Source organism: Ambystoma mexicanum, chromosome 6p (genome assembly GCF_040938575.1).
Source record: "Ambystoma mexicanum isolate Mex_15411 chromosome 6p, UKY_AmexF1_1, whole genome shotgun sequence".
NCBI lineage: Eukaryota > Metazoa > Chordata > Amphibia > Caudata > Ambystomatidae > Ambystoma > Ambystoma mexicanum.
In genome coordinates this window covers 1,257,422,385-1,257,444,054 of record NC_090935.1, presented here as the reverse complement: position 1 = coordinate 1,257,444,054, position 21,670 = coordinate 1,257,422,385, and the positions used below count along the sequence as shown (strand labels likewise).

The 21,670-nt window shown below is 49.6% G+C and overlaps 1 protein-coding gene across 1 annotated transcript in view; it reads right to left on the bottom strand.

Annotated features, from left to right (window-relative positions):
- Window positions 1-5,749: 5,749 nt before the first annotated feature.
- LOC138510819 (protein prune homolog 2-like) overlaps window positions 5,750-21,670 on the bottom strand; it is a 715,504-nt gene continuing 699,583 nt past the window's right edge. Inside the window, exons 6-7 of the mRNA XM_069626510.1 lie at window positions 5,867-5,961; window positions 5,750-5,761 (exon numbers count right to left, since the gene is read on the bottom strand). Coding sequence (XP_069482611.1) covers window positions 5,750-5,761; window positions 5,867-5,961 — 107 coding nt within the window. The remainder of the gene's footprint in view (window positions 5,762-5,866; window positions 5,962-21,670) is intronic.

Sequence of the window (21,670 nt, the reverse complement as noted above, 5' to 3'; positions counted from 1 at the left end):
GGGTCCCCCGAATCCCCTTTTTTTTGTTGCTAAAAACCCCTTTTTTTCCCTAAACGAAAACCTAAAAAATATATATATATAGAAAAAAAAATTCGACCATTTGACCTGCCGACCAAATTGTGTCGACCATTTGTCCTGTCGACCATTTGACTGGACACCATTTCCTTCCATTGCAAGCCAAGGTTAAGATTGTAACTTCAACCATCATGGGCTCCGTTGACTACTGGAATGGCATATATCTTGGTCAACCTGAAGTTCTATTGCAACCCCTACAGACTCTTCAGAATGCAGCTGTCCACCTTGCACTAGGAGCCCCCAGACTGTCCCATTCCAAAGATCTACTCTGTCGTCATATTAGGAGCTGGATCAAGTTCAAAGTCTTAGATCTTGTTCACCGTGCAACCCACAGCGCTGGCGTGAAATTACTAAGGTCAAAGCTCGCTCCTTATACCCGGAGTCGATCACTTTGCACCCCCAGCTAGTATTCCTAGATTTTGTCGGGCTATGGTTGGAGATAGATCCTTCTCCCTGTTGGCCCCCATGCTGTGGAACTCTCTGCCACCTAATATTTTCAACATTCCGGATCATCTCCAGTTTCGAAAGAACCTGAAGTCACACTTGTTCTCATCCCATTTTTTGCACTGGTCAAGTGCCTAGATGCCTTTTGGTCTTTGTTTGTGCTCTACAAATCCCAATACAATGCAATACCTGACTTAATTTTAGTGCATCAGGAGTTATAGATACCTTGTGCTGCAGAGGTTTTGAAGATAGCATTCCAAGAATTCCCAAATATGTGCATTAGGGCTGTATGCTTTAGGTTGGTGGCCAGTCTTTGAAATAGTGGCTGTGTGATCAACTGCCTGTGTTCCACCTTTGGCTGCATAGGAAACTCGAGTGATGCAGTCTGACATATGCTTGGATTTTGAATTGTTGTGCCTGTGGTGTGTGTCTTACGTCTTTGAAGATCACATATAATCAGTGCTACAAAGGCACAGTCAAAACAGGAAATCCTTTACAAGTAAAACCAAAACAAACTAAACAAAAGAAATCAGGAAAGATCTTAGGGTCACATGAAAAAGAAAGTGATCAGCGTGTGCATATGGAATGTGGTGGAAAAAGAGGGTTACCATCTGTGCTGCTGAATGAAAATGAACCTTTACTGGAGGTCGCCTCATGTGCAAAAACGTTGACTTTCAAATACACAGAACATTGAGGAACTTTTTTGACACTGCACCTAATAAAATTAAAAGTTAGCGCAGTGCCCTAGTGTCCTCAATCCACGGTCTTGTAAATAATGTCTGGTGTGCGCTTTACGGGGTTTCCCTTAAAATAAATCAGTTGTATACCCTCTTCCACTTTTATATATCCATGAAGGCCTCGGGGACATCACAGTGGATCAAATGTCACAGGGCTTTACACCCGAATGCAGTGGGGTATACCTGCCTTCCCATCGCTGCTCTTGTTATTCAAAAATACCAATAAAAGGGGAAGGGCATTTAGTGGCAGGAAGAGCCAGCTATTGAGGGTTGTGAGACTATTAGACCAATCCAAATAATGCTCAAATTAAAGAAGGACTTTTAGGGTGTGTGGGTGCTCTAATAAACCCCCTGTAGCTCTGTGTTTCATGAAGGGTGGCCATTAATGAGGGCTATAGATGAGGCCAAATATGTCGTTTTGTTCAGCACCTGATATCATCTGTTAATCCTTCAAGCAGGGAGTATGGTGGAAGATGGCTGATTCTATAGTGTCCCTCTCCCTCTGCTGCTGGTGGTCACTTATACCTGAAAGTTGCAGAATAGGTAGCACGCGCCGCGAAGGAAAGCACGGTGGTATCCCCTCTTCATTTGCAAGAGGGCACTGCAGGCATATGGAGGGGGAAATCTTCTTTCTCTTACAGAAAATCCAGTGTATGCTTCTCCTTTACCCATTCATATACCAGTAAATATGCCTCACTGCAGCACCATAGTTTTCAATGGAGACATTAACATTGTAAGGGAATAAGCACATTTCTGTCTTGTGCTAGGTACACAAAATTCTTGAACAAATACATGTATCTTTGTTCTAGATACTCAAGTACACTTTATAATTTAATGATCATATTTATGATCAAACAATTTACAATTGTTCTTCTTAAGTGCAACTCTGAACACTGTGTTCGTCATTTTAAATTGAGTTCCAAAGTATGGCTAAGCAAAGTGGGGCATATCAGCCCATGAATGTTCATCAATCAAAGTGGTCATTCTAGGCGATGTGGGGACACTAGTGGGCTGATTTGGAGTCACATACCCCCCAGAGTTTGAAATTTAAAGGCACTCAGTGAAATGTACTCCTTGTGAACAATTTATAGTCTGTCAATAATTTGCAGGTGCTGTTGTTTATGCCTGAACAGCCTTTTAAACTTGTAAAGGCCATAGAACTCAAGGGAGGTGCAGTGCCTCCATCTACTCATTTGGGTATTTGCTATACAATTAAATGTCTCTTTCTCTTACTCTTCCTCCCGATTACTGGTAGAATCTTTGGCAAAAACAACATGACTATGTACTCTTACAGTTGACAATACTGTTGCTATTAGACATATCATTTGTGCTCTTCAAATGGCAATAGTGGCATATTTTGACACAGTCAGTATGACTATGGGCCTCATTACGAGTATGGAGGCAGCCATGCCCTTAATAAGGGCATGGCTGCCTCCATACCGGGTTCCTTCAATGAGGAATAACTGGGTCAATCCAACATTGGAGAACACTGTAATTCCTGCTTGAAGGAACCGATCCCCATTCCCATTTGAGCCCCCATAGGGCTCAATGGGAATGGGGATGGAGCTAATAACGGGCCCGTTATTAGCTCCTTGGTCCCCTCGCGGGACCCAGAAAGGATGTCTGGTTTTACCAGACGTCTGTTCCGGGTCCCGCAAGGGAACCTCGTAATTGCGCATCCCGTAATGAATGGTGCCGGTCCCATACCGGCACCCTTCATTACGGGAGCGCAAGCCTCGTATTGAGGCCCAATATTCTTACAGTGAATATACTACCATTATTAAATATAGCAAATATGAGTGTCTTATAAGCATGAAGAAGTCTTCTTACAGTGGCAATATTGGAAATACTGGGAAAGACAACATGAGTGTTTTCTTACAGTGGCAATACTGGCACATTTTATGGGAACAGACATCATGATAATGTGTTGGGTCGTGTTGCTATGTACTATTGGTGATTTGGCATCTATTGAATTGTTTCTTGTGTTAGCCTACATAACAGATTAAGAATTGTACGGCTATGATATCATTTTAAGAACCCGCGTTCCATAAAATGCACCCTTTGAACCCAATATTTTGAAAATGCACCCATACCTGCAGTGGGATGCTCAACACTCGGTCACTCCCTTAATAATGTGAAATAGTTTTTCCCCTGTAGTGGAAAACATTACCAGCTGCCACTGTCTCTGACTTAAAACAAAAGTAGGACTGCCTTCTGCTTTTTTAGTATACTATATAGATACAAGACAGAAGTATTTTACCTTGGTCGCCATAAAAAAGTATCTCTATGCTATAGACATGGCAGAAGGTAGTACTTCAACTGTTGTAGATAGAGAGTGGGAGAGCTGTACTACTCTGCAAATCATGGTATGAACGTAGTGTGTCTTCAGCATGTAGTCTTTTTTGTTTTGTTTTTTATAAATATACTAGCAGGAGTACGCATGCTTTGCACAGTAATTCCTACTTCAGTCCTAGTTTGAAGTTTATTTAATGAACTAAACCAATGCTACTTTGTAGACAATATTGCTAGTCTTTCCTGTAGGAGCTAGTGTGAACAAATTGTCTTCGTTTCTAACTCTGAAGCAAGCCACATAAAACTGGCAATGGGAAAAGCATGAATCCCATAAATCGATTCCAGCTACTCTGAATTGGAGCGTTGAGATTGTGCATCAAAATTATTGGTGTAACGATCTACAGCCGAGGCAGCAGGGACCTCAACATAAGTGCCTTAAATGTAGGGCTGAAGCATGCAAGTTTGAAGTGCCGTACTCGTACGTGTATGGCTGAAACATGTAAGGTTCGTACTGAAGTGATGGCATACAATCATCAATTTTCGTGGGAAATTCAGTTTCTGTAATTATCTTGAGAGATTTGCCACGATGTGATGGACAGTGTTCTTGCGGACACTATTGAAGAGACATGCAACGTTTCTTGTAACTCGCTTTACTACAAAAGCACCCTTTTGTGTCTCCCTCATGTTTCAAAAGTGAGTGCCGCTTGTGTCAGCCAGAATGCTGATACTGTGGAAAGTTTCAGAACAATGAATGTAGAACTATGGCAGAACTATGGCGCGAAGAGCCATATGGCAGGGGTAAGCATTGCATACCACTTTAAAAAAGGAAAAATCTGAAAAAGGTATTTTTTATACTTGTTACATTGCCTACACTATGGAACCTACTACATCTGCCACATTTCAGGTTTGTAGCATGTTAGGAAGTATGCTAGACATTTCGAACAGGCACACACACACATATCCACAACTACTTTTCCCATACTGGTTTTGAATATGCTTAGAAAAGAAGCATTGACTCAAGAGACCGTGCCCTCCCGCAGGACTTCAAATATTTAAAAAATAATGTTCACTGACCTACTGGGTGCTCCCTGACGATGCAGGGCTTTACATCTTTTTATATGTTGCACTGACCTTCAGGGACCTGCCCCTACCCAACCCAGGGCATAAATATTTTTGAAAAAGTACAGCACTGCCTGCCCAAAGACAAAAATCTTTAGGGCCTTTGTCCAACCCTTAATCACCCAGAAATGTGGGTAATTTCGAAGTTTACAATGAATATTCACCCCTTAATGCAATGAATGAAGCGATTAGTGTATAGAAGCACACCATGAGCAACATTTCTCACAACAAAGTAACAGGCATTTGAAACAACCCTGTAGACGAGATTCGCGTTATGTTACAAGAGAATAAGGGAGGGAAGCATCCAGTGCAATGGAATGAAGACCACAAAAACAAAGTCTATGGGCCTCATTATAAGTTTTCCGGTCCGGGAACTACGGTACCGGTAATCTTGCCGCTACCATATTTCCAACACCGGCAAACTACGAGTTGTGCTCGTGTGCCGCCTTTATGCCGGACCTGGCGGGCAGAGCGGCACCCGCGAGCACAGCATGTCAGGTGCACCGGCAATGTTCATAATGGTGCCGGTGCATCCGGCTTCCCCATTCCCATTGAGCCCTATGGAATGGGGAAGAATTTTTCCCGGCACCTAGGAATGGGCAAATACCGGGTCCGGGAAGGCCATAATGACCCTGTAATTGCCCATTTCTGGGCGCCACAAAAAATAAAATACCGGCGGCAGCCATACCTGTATTACAGGCACAGCTACCGCCAGTCTCGTAATGAGGCCTATGAGGCCAGCTTCCGTGGTGGCAAACCAGCATCAAGAGAAACTCCATAAGAAACACAACACTTGAGAACACTCGAGTTGGGATCAAGAATTTCAGTACTTTAGGCCCGAAAAAAACAATGCTTATGCTCTGGGTCTAAAAGCATGATGGCAGTATTGCGAGCATTATCAGAGACGGCTTCAGTAATACTGATAAAGAAGTCTAAGGCAGTGGAGAAATAAGGGACAGGAAAGCACCGATGACTGTTCATATTCCACATTATCTTCAGGCATATGCGAGCATCGGGATTCCATAATGTGCTGTAACTAATGTACATTGCTCAACAAATCAGAATGCAAACTGTTCCAGAATTCAGAATGTCTCCTGTGTTTATTCAGAGCAATGATTACAATGCATAAAGGAAAAGTTATGCCTCCAAACAATGCCAGCAAGCCCACATTTCAGGTGGTTATTCTTTCTTCCACTTACCTCAAGGGTTGTATAAACAGTGCTAATGGCAACTTTTACCTCTCCATCTGAAAGCTCTCTCATATCCTTTAAAATCGTCTCCTCGAAGCAAAAACCTGTTGATGAAACATACGTCTCATGAAAGCATCTGTAACATGGCACAGAGTTCAGTTGAACAGGTAACATGCATGGAAATATCTGGGCACTAGCCAGAGAGTTGTGTTAGAAAAATGTAGCCAGTGACTTTATAACGTATAGCAAGTAAAGGGGAAGGGTACTAAACCTTGGAAATCGCCAGTAGATAGCAGTGGTGTAGCCAGGACCTTGTTCCTGGGCAGGCCTGCACGGTACACGTGCTCCTGCAGACCATGGGCAAGGCTAAACTATTGAAGTTCCACAGAATACCTTTAAGTAGATAAAAGAATACCTTTAAGTAGATAAAAGACACAATTCAACCAAATGCCCACTTCCATTGTCCTTGAACAAAAAGTAATGAAAGCCCCAAAAATAGTCTCTGCGTTTTACAGCTGTATTTTCAAGACAGATATAAAAAAACGGTCATCTTGTAGTAATTGACAAGGGCCTGCAGCTCGGTGTGTGTTGTGATACAAAATGTGAAGTGCTACAAAAAAGAAAAGGAGGTTTATGTTGTCATACGTTTTTTTTTTATTTTTAGAATATTAGATTGCTTAATGGGTTGTGTGGGTGCTTTGAAGCCAGTTTCACCGATTGCAGTGTGAACGACTCAAAGATTTACATTCAGCAGAAAGAATTGTGACAGGCAAACGAGTAAACATCCCTACAACGTAGTGAGTGTGTAGCTTCATAACATTATAAATAATTCAGGTTAGTATTACCCTACTAAACAGTATTCATTTAATGGACTTGTAATGATGCAGAGTTGGCCCTGGCAGAATTCATGTTGATTGCACGTTTTACCCGTTTGGTCCAGAACAGTTAAATGCATGCAAAGTAACTGCTGAATAAGAACATTCAGAAGTCTGCTAAAGGCAGAAATGCAGAAAAAAACACAATCCGTTTTCTCACCTAACATCATTCATTCACACACACTCCTGTTTCTTTAAATTATGCCAAACCCAAGCTCTAAAATCATGTTCTATAAGTCCTGGCATTTGTAGTGAATGTCATTTGGATGTCTGTATATTTTATAAATGATGCAGGTCTACAAGTGCCAGAATGCAGCGTGAAGTTAAACTAAACCCAGAACTGGTTTATCATTTCACTCCTGACGTGGCACAGCTGGCGATCTCTGCAAACTACCCCACAGATGGATGTGCTTCTTCCCTTCTTACAATTCTGAAGAGTCTCTGCGTAGACTCCTGCTTGTAGTAATTGTTTTATGCAAGTAAGCATGTTGGTACTATGCATAATATGCATGACATTTCTAAAATGTACTTTTAACAGTTTCAAATCCCTTCCAACAGATGGCCAGTCAAAGCTTTCTGTTTGGGTAAGAGCAGATCATATCACTGGTATTAATGAGCTTTATTTATGTTGGTTTTTGCAACATTCTTTCTACAGAGGCTCACTGTTGAGGACAACAGGGGTTGCACAATCTCTTAATAACAAGGCTGAAACACGTGTATGGGGTTGCTTTTGGTACTCTTGTTCAGAGAGGAATTGCCATAGCATTTCGGTGCTGGACTGCCCAAGTGGGTGGGACAAAGACTGATATGCAAATGGATATTTCCTATCTGTGAAAGGTACAGTGAGCAAAAAGCGTGTGCTGCAAACTCTCATCTCAGAACAGGTTATCATGCCATGTTCTTTCTGGAGAGGAGCGCCTGCTACCTTTTTTGAAACAATCTCTTAATATGGCTGCAAAGCTTCTTTGCATACCTGGCCATTGTACATGAACGTCCAACATCTGGCAGTCAGAGAAGGAAAAGTCTTCCTAATAAGATGTTAACTTCTTTTGCATCCATGGAAGGCACAGAAATTAGTAACGTGATTAAATTGTATCTAATGGAGTAAACCTAACTGCAGCCACAGCCCCAGTGTGGATGGTGCTCTGGTGGTTTGTAACATATTTTGGGGCCCTGGCACAGACATATTTGGGGTCCCAAAACCAACAAAATGAAGAGAGTCTCAGAACCCTCAGGTTGTTCTACTCCACCCCTTCATCACAATAATAGCCTCGGTAGCGATTACAAGTGTGGGAACTCTGGCAAAGTCTCCTCACCCAAGTCATCCATACTGGAATGAGGATAATAAACAAAGTGTACTTATAAGGCCAACATTAGCTGTCTACGATGAGGGTACGTTTGACCTGGCATAGGTCCAGGACATATATTAACATAAACAGTCACAGGGAATGTATACAGGATGTACTCTAGATGCAGAACAAACACCAGTAGCCCTATTGCAAAGGTTTGCATACACTAGCATAGGTAGAGAACTCATATTAGCATCCTAACAGAATGTAAGCCTGCTGAAGAATGGATGAAGAAGAACGAGTGGAGGAAACAAGTAATGTACACACACCGCAGCATAGAGAGTGGATGCAGATCAGACATTACCAGGACACACATCTACTCCAACATAAACCGTGATTAGAAGAAGCCATGGTTATTTAAGTGCTTTTGCCGTGAGTGGTCCAAGACTGTTGCATGCTATATGCCAATGGTCACTATTATCATATATGAAGCAACAGTATAGCCATTTAAAAAAAAAATAATAATATTGCGCTCCATGCTAAACTCCAGCCTCTAAGCGCCAAACTGAGACTGGGTGTTGAAGCTGCGCTGCTCTGTGTGGTCTTGTTTCCAAGGCAAGCACATTGCCACTGAGCTATCCTCCCAGCGACTGAGTGTGGACGTTTTTAAGAGCATAGTGCGGTGGCCCAATGAACAAAGGGCACCATGATGAAGATAAGATGGTTTATGAAGCACCTTGCATAATTCAGAACAATTGCTGTACTCACAGTGAGTCCTTCACAGATCAGTGCAGTTGGCTTCACTGCACTGAAGTATTAGTCTCTGCCTCAATGTCTCAACTATTTGCAAGAGCTCCCATGAGAATTCCTCTATCAGCCATGGAATGACGCTCTGTATGGTGAATGAGAAGCACCAGGGTGTCTGGCTGCTCACTGGAGGCTTCAGGCCTCACCTCAGAAGGAGCGCGGGGGCGCGGCAGTCTGCCTCTCTGTCTGCTCCTCTCCCTCACGCTTCCCGCACATGTTCTTGCGAGATCTCGGAGCACCTCGATCTTTCGGGATGCATCTTCACACATACCAGCAGAGCATACCCTCCGAACTATACTTCTTTTAGGGGCAAACCATTTTTAAATATTCGGGACTGGCAAATTTGACAGGTCAGTCACTATGAGATTGAGCGCCTGATTCACAGAGCATTCTCCTATGGTATTGCACCATTATAAACTGCTTCTGTGAATCGGGCCCTTAAATTGTTGCCTAGGATCACACACTTTGAGCCAGTCTATAATGTTGGCACTTGCTTGCATTTTTTCACAATTGTTGTCAACCAGCAGGGTGCAATTATTTGTGAATGTTTGACTTTCATGAACTCAAAATAATACTCTTTTTTTCAGATTTGTAAAGTATACAACTCAGCTGATAAATCAACATGACAAATCTTTAAAAAATAATCTTTATAGAAGCATGCTTTGCAAAAGGCGATGGAGCTTTATTGTCTCTATCATAATTTTGCTCCTCCCTACCACTACTAAATGTCCTATCATGCACCTCCTTTGCCTCTCTGACAGGCAAATGTGCTTTGATACCATAAACTATAGAAAGAGGCGCTATGCAAGGTAACATAACGTAAGTAGAAGCATTGGAAGCATCAGAACATTATGTCATGTGAAACTTGAAGATTTAATCTGGGTTGCATACCTTATATTAAACATTTAAACACACCGAGCGAAAGAAAATGTGTGATGATTTCACATGATGTGAAGAAGAACCTTTAAAATGATAGGGAAAGCAACCCGTCTTTGCGTCAGTTAAGCAGACCTCAAAATAAACTTGCTAGAGCCCTGTAACATTTGGTTGACTCTCTCTTGAGGGTAATTCATAGAAATTCGCACAAAAGTGGCGCACGCGGCTGGCGCACAGTGTCCCCGTGCGATACACTGCACCAGCCGCATGCGAAAAAATCCTTTTCATCGCACAGCGTATTCATGGATTTTAGCCTCCGAAACCAGCCGTGGCGCAGCGACCCTGCAGCAGCGCCAGTTACGCCCCCAAGAACGCCCTCGCACAAGGAAAAGGCTTCAAAATTCACAAATCATTGCAAAGGGCTGCGCTAACCCTGGACCAGTTCACAGGGCTGCCAAACAGCAAACGCCAAGCGGGGAACGTGTATTTCAGTGGTTTGAGGGAAGTTTCACACGCGATTGTCCTGGGTACGTGTACATCAGGGGTGCGTGGGAAGTAACACACGCGATTCCATCAGGGCACGTGTATACCAGAGGTGCGCGGGAAGTATCACACGCGATTCCATCAGGGTACGTGGCAGCAGGGTACGTGTATTCCAGGGGTGCGCGGGAAGTATCACACGCAAAAGCAGCAGGGTACGTGTATTTCAGGGGTGCGCAGGAAGTATCACACGCGATTCCATCAGGGTATGTGTATTCCAGGGGTGCGCGGGGAGCACCACACGTGAATTGCATGTGTGGGCCCTCCCAGTTGTTCCCTCTACACCCTCCACGGCCCCTGAAGGCGGCCCACACCACAGGGGCCTACCCTGCACATATCCCGCAGGCAGCCCATCCACCATGCCCATGCCCCCAGCCAACCCACATGTCACCTTGCACTACTGCCCACCAACGCATGCCCCCCTGCACCCCCAGCCCCCAGGGGCACCCTCCACCAGGCCCCCACTCATGTCCAACTCATGTCTCCCTGCACCCCCACCACAGGGCACCCTCCACCAGGCCCCCACTCATGTCAAACTCATGTCTCCCTGCACCCCCACCCCCCAGCATCCAGGGGCACCCTCCACCAGGCCCCACTCATGTCTCCCACCACCCCCACCCCCCAGCAGTGCATGGGGCAGCCTCCACCAGGCCCCACTCATGTCTCCCACCACCCCCACCCCCCAGCAGTGCAGGGGCAGCCTCCACCAGGCCCAACTCATGTCTCCCACCACCCCCACCCCCCAGCAGTGCAGGGGCAGCCTCCACCAGGCCCAACTCATGTCTCCCACCACCCCCACCCCCCAGCAGTGCAGGGGCAGCCTCCACCAGGCCCCACTCATGTCTCCCACCACCCCCACCCCCCAGCAGTGCAGGGGCAGCCTCCACCAGGCCCCCACTCATGTCTCCCACCACCCCCACCACCCAGCATCCAGGGGCACCCTCCACCAGGCCCCCACTCATGTCTCCCACCACCCCAACCCCCCAGCATCCAGGGGCACCCTCCACCAGGCCCCCACTCATGTCTCCCGCCACCCCCACCCCCCAGCAGTGCAGGGCACCCTCCACCAGGCCCCCACACATGTCTCCCATCACCCCCACCCCCCAGCAGTGCAGGGGCACCCTCCACCAGGCCCCCACTCATGTCTCCCTGCACCCCCACCCCCCAGCATCCAGGGGCACCCTCCACAAGGCCACCCACTCATGTCTCCCTGCACCCCCAACCCCCGGCAGTGCAGGGCACTCTCCACCAGGCCCCCACTCATGTCCAACTCATGTCTCCCTGCACCCCCACGCCCCAGCATCCAGGGGCACCCTCCACCAGGCCCCCACTCATGTCTCCCATCACCCCCACCCCCCAGCAGTGCAGGGCACCCTCCACCAGGCCCCCACTCATGTCCAACTCATGTCTCCCTGCACCCCCACCCCCCAGCATCCAGGGGCAGCCTCTACCAGGCCCCCACTCATGTCTCCCTGCACCCCCAACCCCCAGCATCCAGGGGCACCCTCCACAAGGCCACCCACTCATGTCTCCCTGCACCCCCACCCCCCAGCAGTGCAGGGCACCCTCCACCAGGCCCCCACTCATGTCCAACTCATGTCTCCCTGCACCCCCACCCCCCAGCATCCAGGGGCACCCTCCCCCAGGCCCCCACTCATGTCCAACTCATGTCTCCCTGCACCCCCACCCCCCCAGCATCCAGGGGCAGCCTCCACCAGGCCCCCACTCATGTCTCCCATCACCCCCACCCCCCAGCAGTGCAGGGCACCCTCCACCAGGCCCCCACTCATGTCCAACTCATGTCTCCCTGCACCCCCACCCCCAGGCATCCAGGGGCAGCCTCCACCAGGCCCCCACTCATGTCTTCCTGCACCCCCAGGAGTGCAGGGGCACCCTCCACCAGGCCCCCACCCATGTCCCCCAGCCAACATGTCACCACAATCTAGATCCCTGGCCCTTATGGTCAGCCTCCAAATGCCAAACACCCACCTGAGTATTGCATCCACCCACTTAGAAATGGCAAAAACATGATAGAACCCCAATTGCAAGTTTGGAAATTAACACATGTCCCTCACATACACCCAATGGGTGTCAGTGAATGTCAAAACCCATATCATGATATGCATGAAACCAATACTACACATTGAAGTTTGAAGAAAAAATATGAATTAAAAGCAACATAAATTGAATCAAAAATAAACAAACAATAATGGAAATTAAAAAAAAAAAAACAGCAGGTCCGTGAAATAATGCAAAACCACAAATCATAATCCAAAGGAAAGGTGTCCAAAGTCACAGTCCACAAAAGTAAATCCAATGGAAAATTAAAATCGAAAACCATTGCTCCATGGGGAAATCATAAAAAAAATTGAAAATCCAAAAGTCAACTATATACAGATAAACAATCCAGGGTCCATGATCCCAACCGAAGAAATGAAACCTATCTAATAACACTACCTAAAAAAAAACTATATACAAAAATGTGGCCCATTGTCCAAAAGGTCCAAAAAAAATGCAAAACCAAAGGAAACCTAACACTAACTACAGAACTATTTACAAGGGCAGCGGGCTAGTCCGACGGCTCACTTCGGGATGTTCCGGGTCAGGGCATCATCGAACTCCTGCTCAATGTCCCAGAGGCTGTCCTCCTCCATGGCCCCGAGGGTCCGGAGGGCCATCCACATGTTCACCCCAAACTCCCTGCGGATTGCCTCGAGGCACTCGGCCCGCCTCAGGGCCCTCCGCATGCAGTTCTCCGCCCTGACCATCGTGAGCCGTGCCTCTTCCGCCCGCTGCCGCTCCGCATCCATGGCGTGGCCCAACCGCTGCCACACGGAAGACACTTCCCGTCCTGGGTCCTCCGGCCGATGCCTGCCCCTCCGATGTCGAAGGCCCCGAGCCATCATGGCTCCCACCACGTTGCTGCTGCTGCTGTGCCTCTGCCCGTGCACTGCCTCCTGTTGCCTGCAAATCATCCGCTGGCTGGGGTGCAGTCGTTGATGTGGCCACCCCTGCTGGACGTCTGACTCCCGGCTGTGGCAGGGATGCCTCCTCCACCAGCCTGGCCGCACCGTCAGAGGCAGCTCCACAGGGCACCCAGGTGACTGATGGGTGGGAAGATGGCACGGAGGACGACTGGCGCATAGGGGGTTCAGTTGAGGAGGGTGTCGTAGCAAGCCCCATCAAACGGAGGAATCCAGCCTGGGTGACCTGTCCCAGTAGGCCGACGCGGTCAATGAGCCATTCGAGATGACGTGCAGTCTCCTCATGAAAAGACTGCAGGTCACCTCGCATGGCCCGTTGACGCAATGCCACACCAGTCAGAACAGGCTCAACCCGGACCCGGATAGCCACGTCCGCAGGCAGAGGAAGGCCAGTTGTCGTGAGCTCATCCCCTGCCTGAAAACGGGTCTGGACGTAGGCATCTCTGCTGGTGCAAGATGATGCAATGACAGGATCAGGGCAGGATTGCACACAGGCACCTCCGCGGCGACCTGTGCTGCCTCCTGTCCCTGGTCCTGCACTGCACCACTAGCACCAGTGGAATCCCCACCTCCAGACCCCGTCTCTGTTGCTTGCACGGCCTCCTCCTCCACCAAACCCCCCACCTTTCTGGATGACTCTGTGCCATCTTCCCCCGTTGGGCCCTGTGGGGTCCCAGCTGCCCCTTCTGCTGCCGAGGAGTCCAACTCCGACCTCTGCCTCTTGGACCTCCCCCCGGCAGCTGTGGCATGGGACGCGGCACTGGACTCCTCACTCCCCGACAAGATCACAACCTGGGAGGGGAGCCGGGCCTTGCGTCTCCGGCTGGCGGTGCGATCCCCGCCACTGTGCTCCACAGCACCTTCTCCGCCCTCTTCATCAGTTGACGCTGCAGACAGGGAGAAATAAAACACAGGCATCAGGGCAATGTACAATGGACACATACACACATGACAGTTGCACATGAGTGGCATTGGCAAACCTCAGACATGGCATCACAATTGGCAACACACATGTCATTTCAACTTGCACACATGAGCCAAAACTCAGCCACATCGCAACTGCCAGCACCATCCATACACATACAACAGCATGAGCAGGCAAAGGTGAGCCAGACATCACATGCAACACAGGGAGTGCACTACACATGCATGCACACCACACTTGCATGCATGTGTACACCTCAGCCAACTGTCTCAGTGTTCAGATGGGCATCCATGTCACATCTGCCAATCAGGCTTCTACATCCCGCTGTCACATGCATCCATGTTGCATCACTGTTGCACCCTTGTCAAATACACACACATGCACATGTACACAGTGCTGATACATGCAGCTGAAAACAACATACATGCATGACATCACGAACATGCCTACTTACATACACATTCATCCAAACATGTGTGCCCACAAAACTGCATTTGGCATGCAAGCCTACACACACAAGCACCATCCATGTCTCACACATGACAGCCCTCGCATGTGTTAGCCTCACGGCCCTGTACACCCCCACCCATACTCGGCCCCATACAAACAGATGTGCAACCGGCACACTACTGGCACATCACCACACGCACAGCTTACAATCATGATGCATGTACACTTACCGCTCGACTCCAGACGGGTCTGCCTCTCAAGGACCTGGACGTGGAGCGCTGGGGATATGCGTTCCAGGACCCTCATCTGATCTTCCGACAAGTGGCCCCGGCGCACCTTAGCATCCGCTGCCTTCAAGAGGCGCCGGGCCTTGTTCAGGGTCCTGGACCTGAAGTCCTCCCAGCACTTCTTGACATGTTGGAAGTCGCGGACTGTCACCCCCTCCGCGTTGATGGCAGTCACGATGTCCGTCCAGATCCGAGTCTGTCCTTCCTTGTTGGCACGCACACTTCCGAAGAGGGCATCATACTGCCCCAGGACTTGCTCCACCAGGACACCAACTTCCCTGTCACTGAAGCTGGTGCCCCTCTGCCTCTCTGGCCGGGGGTTGTCAGTGGTGCCAGATTTTGCAGTGCCTGACATGACAACCCCAGAGGCAGGAGTGGGTGGGCAACTGGGTCCTGGGGCTGGGCTGTGGAGCGATGGAATCCCAGTCGGGAGTCTTCGGGTCCAGCAGGGGTGGTCACAGCAACAGCACCCCTGGCTGATGTGCAGGCAGCAAATGGCAAGGCACGTGGGCAGCAGGCAGTCAGGCAGCAGCAGATGGCAGGTGGGAGCGTTCTCAGGGCTCTGGGGGGCAGTAAATCGGCTTTCTGGGCTTGAGCGTTGTCTTCGTGTGCTTACGCGTGGCCAGCTTGATACGGAGTGATTTGGCACATGAAAATCCTGCACGTCTGCGTGTAATTCGAGGAAAGGCCCTTAGCGCGTAGACGCGTCTGCACGCATACGCGATTTCATTGGCCCAAAGGCCCCCATGCGCAGCTATGACGTCACGCGCATGGCCGTAGAGAATGGCGCGTGTAAAAAAAAAGATACACGTCCGAGTGTCAAAGCGTGTAATTGGTGGAAATGGCCTCATCGCGTATGCGCGTCTGTGACGTGTGTATAAAAAGGTACGTGTAGAATGCCATTTCCTTGTACGTGCTTTTCGTGGAGTGCGAGTGGGTGAAATCTGTACTTCTTGTCGGTTCACACGCGATTTACTTCACGGCGTTTCAAGTTCGTACTCCCTGTTACCTCTGACAGCTTTTTATCTTTTCCTCTTTTTCCTGGGCCTGTTTCCTCAAACAGCGTTCCCTTCTACTATTGTCCTGTCTCCTCAGACAGCGTACAATTCTTCTTTTGGCGGGGGTGTTGCCAACGCGCACACGTGCATATTTTTCACGCTTTTGTTCCTGGCAGACGGTGAGTCGCGCACGTATTTAACATCTGTGCTTGCCCCGTTTGTCGCATACCCCTTCAGAGGTCATTCTAGGCTGCGTGTGACACGCATACGTTCATTCTTGTGTTTCTGGGTGCCACAGCGTAGTGCAGGTTTATTTTTCCACACACGTGGTCTAGGAGGGGTTGCGTGCACCTTACTTCCCTTTTTTGGGGTGCCTGTGCGTTGCGTGACCCGTCAATCTTTCCCCAGCGGTGACATACAGCCTTGCTAGAGCACTAGGGTACGATTAACATCTGGTACCCAACCCCTTTGACCCCCAATTGCCCAGGACAATAGTTCACATCGACTCCCATACGCACAATAACAACAGTGCCATGGCTGGGAGGCGAATAAGCCGTAAGGGTGGCAAAGGTGGCCGAGCCCCAAGTGGTGGCCGTGGTGGATCCGGTATGGGACGTGGCCGTGACTTGCAGGGTGCCACTAGCCCCCCATGTGTGGAGGAGCAGTCAGGGACACCCATGCCCCCCCTCCTGGTTGAGGGTAACGTGGCTGACACCATCCATGCTCAGCCCTTCTTGGACCAGCCCACTGTGGAACCAGACCTGGCACAGGGTGACTCCATGGCTGACTTCCAGGTCAGCAGGTCTAGGCCACGTGCGCCGCTGCACGTTGGTGTCATCAGGACACGTGGATCAGGGGCAGCTAGGTCATCTGCTGCCCCGCGTAGGTAGGCTGGGGAGGCTGCAGGGGCAGCTGCGGCTCCATCCACCCCACCTCTCACACACCCAGCCAGGACAGTGTCGGTCCAAGTCCATCATGCTGACATTCCCCTTGACACCATCACACTTGAGCTAATGCCTGCACCAACTCCCATGCTGAGTGTTCAATCCCACACTCCTAGTACAGAGTCCACCGGGGCTCCTGCCCCTAGTGTCCAGAGCGGCGTACGACACTGAGGATCCCTACCACCTTCCAAGCGGAAGAGGAAGAGTGCTTGTCCAGTAGAGGCTGATGCCCCAGACACGGCTACACAGTCCGGCCCGTCAAGGAAGCCCAGCTTCAATGAGGCTGAACTGAATGCACTTGTAGAGTATGTGTCCGCACATGACCGCGAAATGGTGATTGTTGCAGGATCGAAGACCACACCTGCACAACGTCAGGCACACTGGCAGACCATCGCGGACATCATAAGTGCCCTTGGAATCGTGAGGTGCACAGCTACTGAATGCTACAAGCGCTGGAATGACCTGAAGCGCAGGGCAAAGAATAAGCTGGCCTCAAGTCATGCCGCAACTCTAGTGACTGGAGGGGGGTCTCCAGCAGAGGACATTGAACTCACTCCACATGAGCAGGTTGCTGGGACCTACGTCACGGAGGAACAGATACAAGGCGTGTGAGAACTGGCAGATTACGAGGCATTGTCCGGTGAGTGCACATGCATGTGTGTGTCATCCATGTGCATGGTGTGTGTGGGAGGGCATCTGTTTGGGTGCCAGGTGAGGGTGTGTGTGCTGAGTAGTTTGGGTCACCCATGTGCCTCATCCAATACATTCTGCGCACCAGAATTTGGGTATAGCAGTATCCCTTCTGCCAACATTAGACATCCAGCCCAACACCACGCCAGTTGCCCTTGAAGCGTCATCTTGCCACAACATTGTTGCTTATTTTCCTCTGTTTATTCAGGCAGATTGTTTGCATACCACCACTTTTACTCTGCATTTCTCAGTCCTATTGTCACATGTCTGACATGGCTATGGTACAGTGGACTGGCTTTGTTTCCTGGACATGATTTGTTTAGACATGTCCATGTGCTATAGGACCATTTTGGATTGGCAGCTCCAGGTTAAACATTTGAACCATTTCAATGAAAAAATCAATTTCATGAGCAAACTGGACTGAATGAACAATTGTTGCCCTCCTCTCCCTCTTCACTTTATCGCTAGGGTACATGCCATCTGTGTGATGGCATCTGTATTTGACCTGCCAATCACTGGCCAATGTGTGATGCCACTGCTAGGCAGCATGCAGCAAATGTGTTCATCTTCCATCTTGGTGTCATCAATGTGTGCCATCTGCCTACCCTTCACACGCAGTGACGGTGCATGAATGGGAGGGTTTTAGTCATGTGGGACATGTGTCAATCAAGTACTGTTTCTGTAGCCTCTCAGCCCTAATTGTGTGCCATAGTGCTAATGCCTGTTTCCATTTGTTTTCTTTTATGTCTTTGCAGGGGATGACGCACTTGATACTGCTGGGGTTGTGGAGATGGTGCAGACCCAGGAGGGGTCTGAGGCCCGACCGACCACCAGTGAGGGACGTGGTGTGGTGGTGGATGAGAACCCACAACTGCTGCAGGTCGTGCTCTCAATGGGTGTCTCTGGCTGCACCTCCCCCGAGATGTATTCAGGTGTCGATTCGGATGATGAGACCTATGTGCCGTCGCAGGTGAGTGTTCCTGGGAGGGATTCTGTTCTGTGCGACCCACCTGCAGCAGGGTTAGAACCCTCAATGGGGATGTCAGTGTTGGCAGGTACGCCTTTGGTGGTTACGGATGCAGGGTCACACTCCACAACATCTGATCCTGTTCCTGGGCCAGCAGATCAGAGGGGTGGAATGCAGTCCTGCAGCCTCAGGCAGTGCCGGCACAGCAAGGCGCAGTTCGCCTTGCCCCAGACAGGTGTGGTGCCCGCCGATGTGGTGGCCGTATGCCACCTGGCAATACCGCATGGGAGCAATCCATATACGGTATGGCAACCCAACAGGCTGCATCATCAGAGATGATGGCTCAGGCCATGGATAGGGTGGCCATTTCCATTGTCCCCCCCGAAAGGCTGATGGAGCGACTACAGCAGGCAACAGACTCCATCTGCCAGTCACACAGGGAGGACATGTTGGCGTCCGATAGGGACAGGCGGGCGGCACTGGCGACTCTGCGGGAAGCCATTTCCATAGAGTCCCAGGGCCACAGGGAAGCCCTGAGGGTGGAACTCCTTCACCTCAGGACGACTCTTGTTGAGCTTGAGGCTTCAACAAAAAGAAGGACAGAACAGCAGCTGGAGCGTCTCACACGTACACTCTCAGCTGAGATGCAGGCAACTAGGGCGGAGGTCCGGGCATCCCGTGAGTTGTTGCATGGGGACCTACGCACAATTATCCTCCAGAATGAGACCTACCACACCCGCATGCTTGCTGCCATAGAGGAACAGACTAGGGCTTTGTGTGGGCTGCCTCCCATACTGCCACCACCTCCTGATGCAGCTGCAGAGGGTGAGGAGAGCGACAGCAGTTATTCTCTCACAATAGGGTAGCCGTGTAGGCCATGAGCCCATGGAGGTGTTTTTTTTTCACAAGATCCACACAGGTGGGTTTTGGTGTGCACCCTGTCCTCGAACCTCCTGGATGGCCTCCCCCATCCCCCCGGGCCCATTAATGGCCATTTTTTATTATTATTTTTTTTCTTTGTTTTTTGGACAGTGTGTTGCCTTGTGTGGCTCCCGTGGGCATACGATGTATTGTGGCTGGGCACATGCAGGCTTGTCATGAATTTTGTTCAGATGCTTGGGTTTGTGTGACACACACCCTCCTGCTTCCCGTTTCCATGGGCTTGCAAAGGGTGTGCCCAAGTGACATTGACGTACATGGTGATGTTGGACTCCCATTCGATGTGTGGGCAGTCTGTAGTTAATACTGTGTATACATTCATAGTGCATATTGTTGTTGTATTGTACACTGCATGGTGTATTGATATGTGCCTCTGCATCCATCTCATCCTCCTAATTTGCAGGTCCATTTCTCATGTCTTCACAAGGCGGTCCACCTTGGAACTGGAGTCCATGTTGTAAGCAGTGCACCTACACTCTTGCGTGGCGCTAGCACTGTATACTTGGAAGTGTTCGAAGTGCTAGCATCATCAGGTAGTGAGGCTACCAATTTTTTAAGTCTGTAATGTCATATTTAAGGTAGGTTGGAGGTTGTGTAGGTGATTGGTATTCTTGGTAAGTATTTGGTAATGTGTGTTGTAGGTCCTGCATTACTGTGAGCATTTCATGTGTGGCCATGTTTCCATTAGGGACACTGTAGTTGGTGACACTTGGGGCATGTTGTGGGGATTAATTTGTTTGCTCTCACATTGCATGACATGCCATGGTGTGTTGTGTGACCGTGCCGGGGAGGGGTTGGGTGACATGGCACTGTTCTCATGTAGTATTCTGCAAGTGGGTATTCATTTCTGCAGCATGGAAGTGTGTCTTTTGATGACACTGCATTGGTGGTGTTTGTGTAGGTAGGGATGCACACATTGTGACACTTCCACATGAACAATCTTAGGCTGCTATGGTTCTGACAGTTGACTCTCCCTTTGTTCGTCATAATTGTCAGGTCGAGTCATCATTGCTTATCAGATGGTATGTGCCAGGGCTGTGTGCACTCCACAGGGGTGTGATTTCTATGTGAAGTAATTAGCCACCAGCTGCGTACGGGCTGCCTCACCCCGTGCCCTTTCCCCTTCCATGCACAGAGGGCGTGCATGTGGTTGGGGATGTGGGGGCACCACCATGTCCACAGCCAGGCCCCGGCGTGTTGCAACATTGTGCAGGACACATGCTGCCACTATGATCCTGCACACTACTGGGGGCGCATATAACAGCTGCCCGCCAGAACGGTCAAAGGAGCGAAAGCGTGACTTAAGCACTCCGAATGTGCGCTCCACTATGTCCCGGGTTGAAATATGGGCTGTGTTGTATCTTACCTCGGGAGGCGTGATGGGGTTCCGAATTGGCGTCATCATGTGGGTGCTCAGAGGGTAGGCCCTGTCCCCTGGTGAGGAGGTGATGGGTATCATTAGTGGGGTAGTGACATAACTCTGCATCTGACAATGATGCATGTGCAGTGGCATTCATACTCACCAAGCAGCCATGTATCGCCATGCCTCCCAGCTTCTAGGTCCCGGCTTAGGGTAGACATTCGGTAAATGAAGCTGTCGTGGGTGGACCCTGGATAGTTGGCATATACTGAGGTGATGATTCCCTTGGCATTACATACTACCTTTACGTTGATGGAATGCCAGTGCTTGCGGTTCCTATAGATGTGCTCAGATGCCCTGGGGGGACGTAGTGCCACATGCGTGCAGTCAATGGCACCTAGCACTTTGGGGAATTGTGCCACACCGTAGAAATCAAGGGCGGCAGCCTGCCTTTCTGCAGGTGCCCTGGGCAGGTATATGTGCCTACGGATTGATGGGCGTGCAGTGATGATGTTCAAGACCTGGTGTAGGCAGCGTGACTGCGTGGCCTGCGACACCCCACCCACTATGGCACTTGTCCGCTGAAATGATCCTGTGGCCAAGAAGTGCAGTACATTGAGGACCTTCTCCAGGGGGCTGAGTGCTGGGGAGCACAGGGTGGGTGATGTGAGGTCATTCTCCCACTCACTGACCAGGTCCAGTATTATGTGTGGTGGAAACATGTACCTCCCATACACCTGGTCATCAGGCATCCCAAAAAGGCTGGTTCTGGGAGTGAAAATTCGGGCCCTCACTATCCTCCTCCTCCTCCTTTGGTAACCCACGGCCACTGCTGCTAGGAACGGTATATTCATCCTGGCGTCTGAGCTTGTTTGTTGCTTG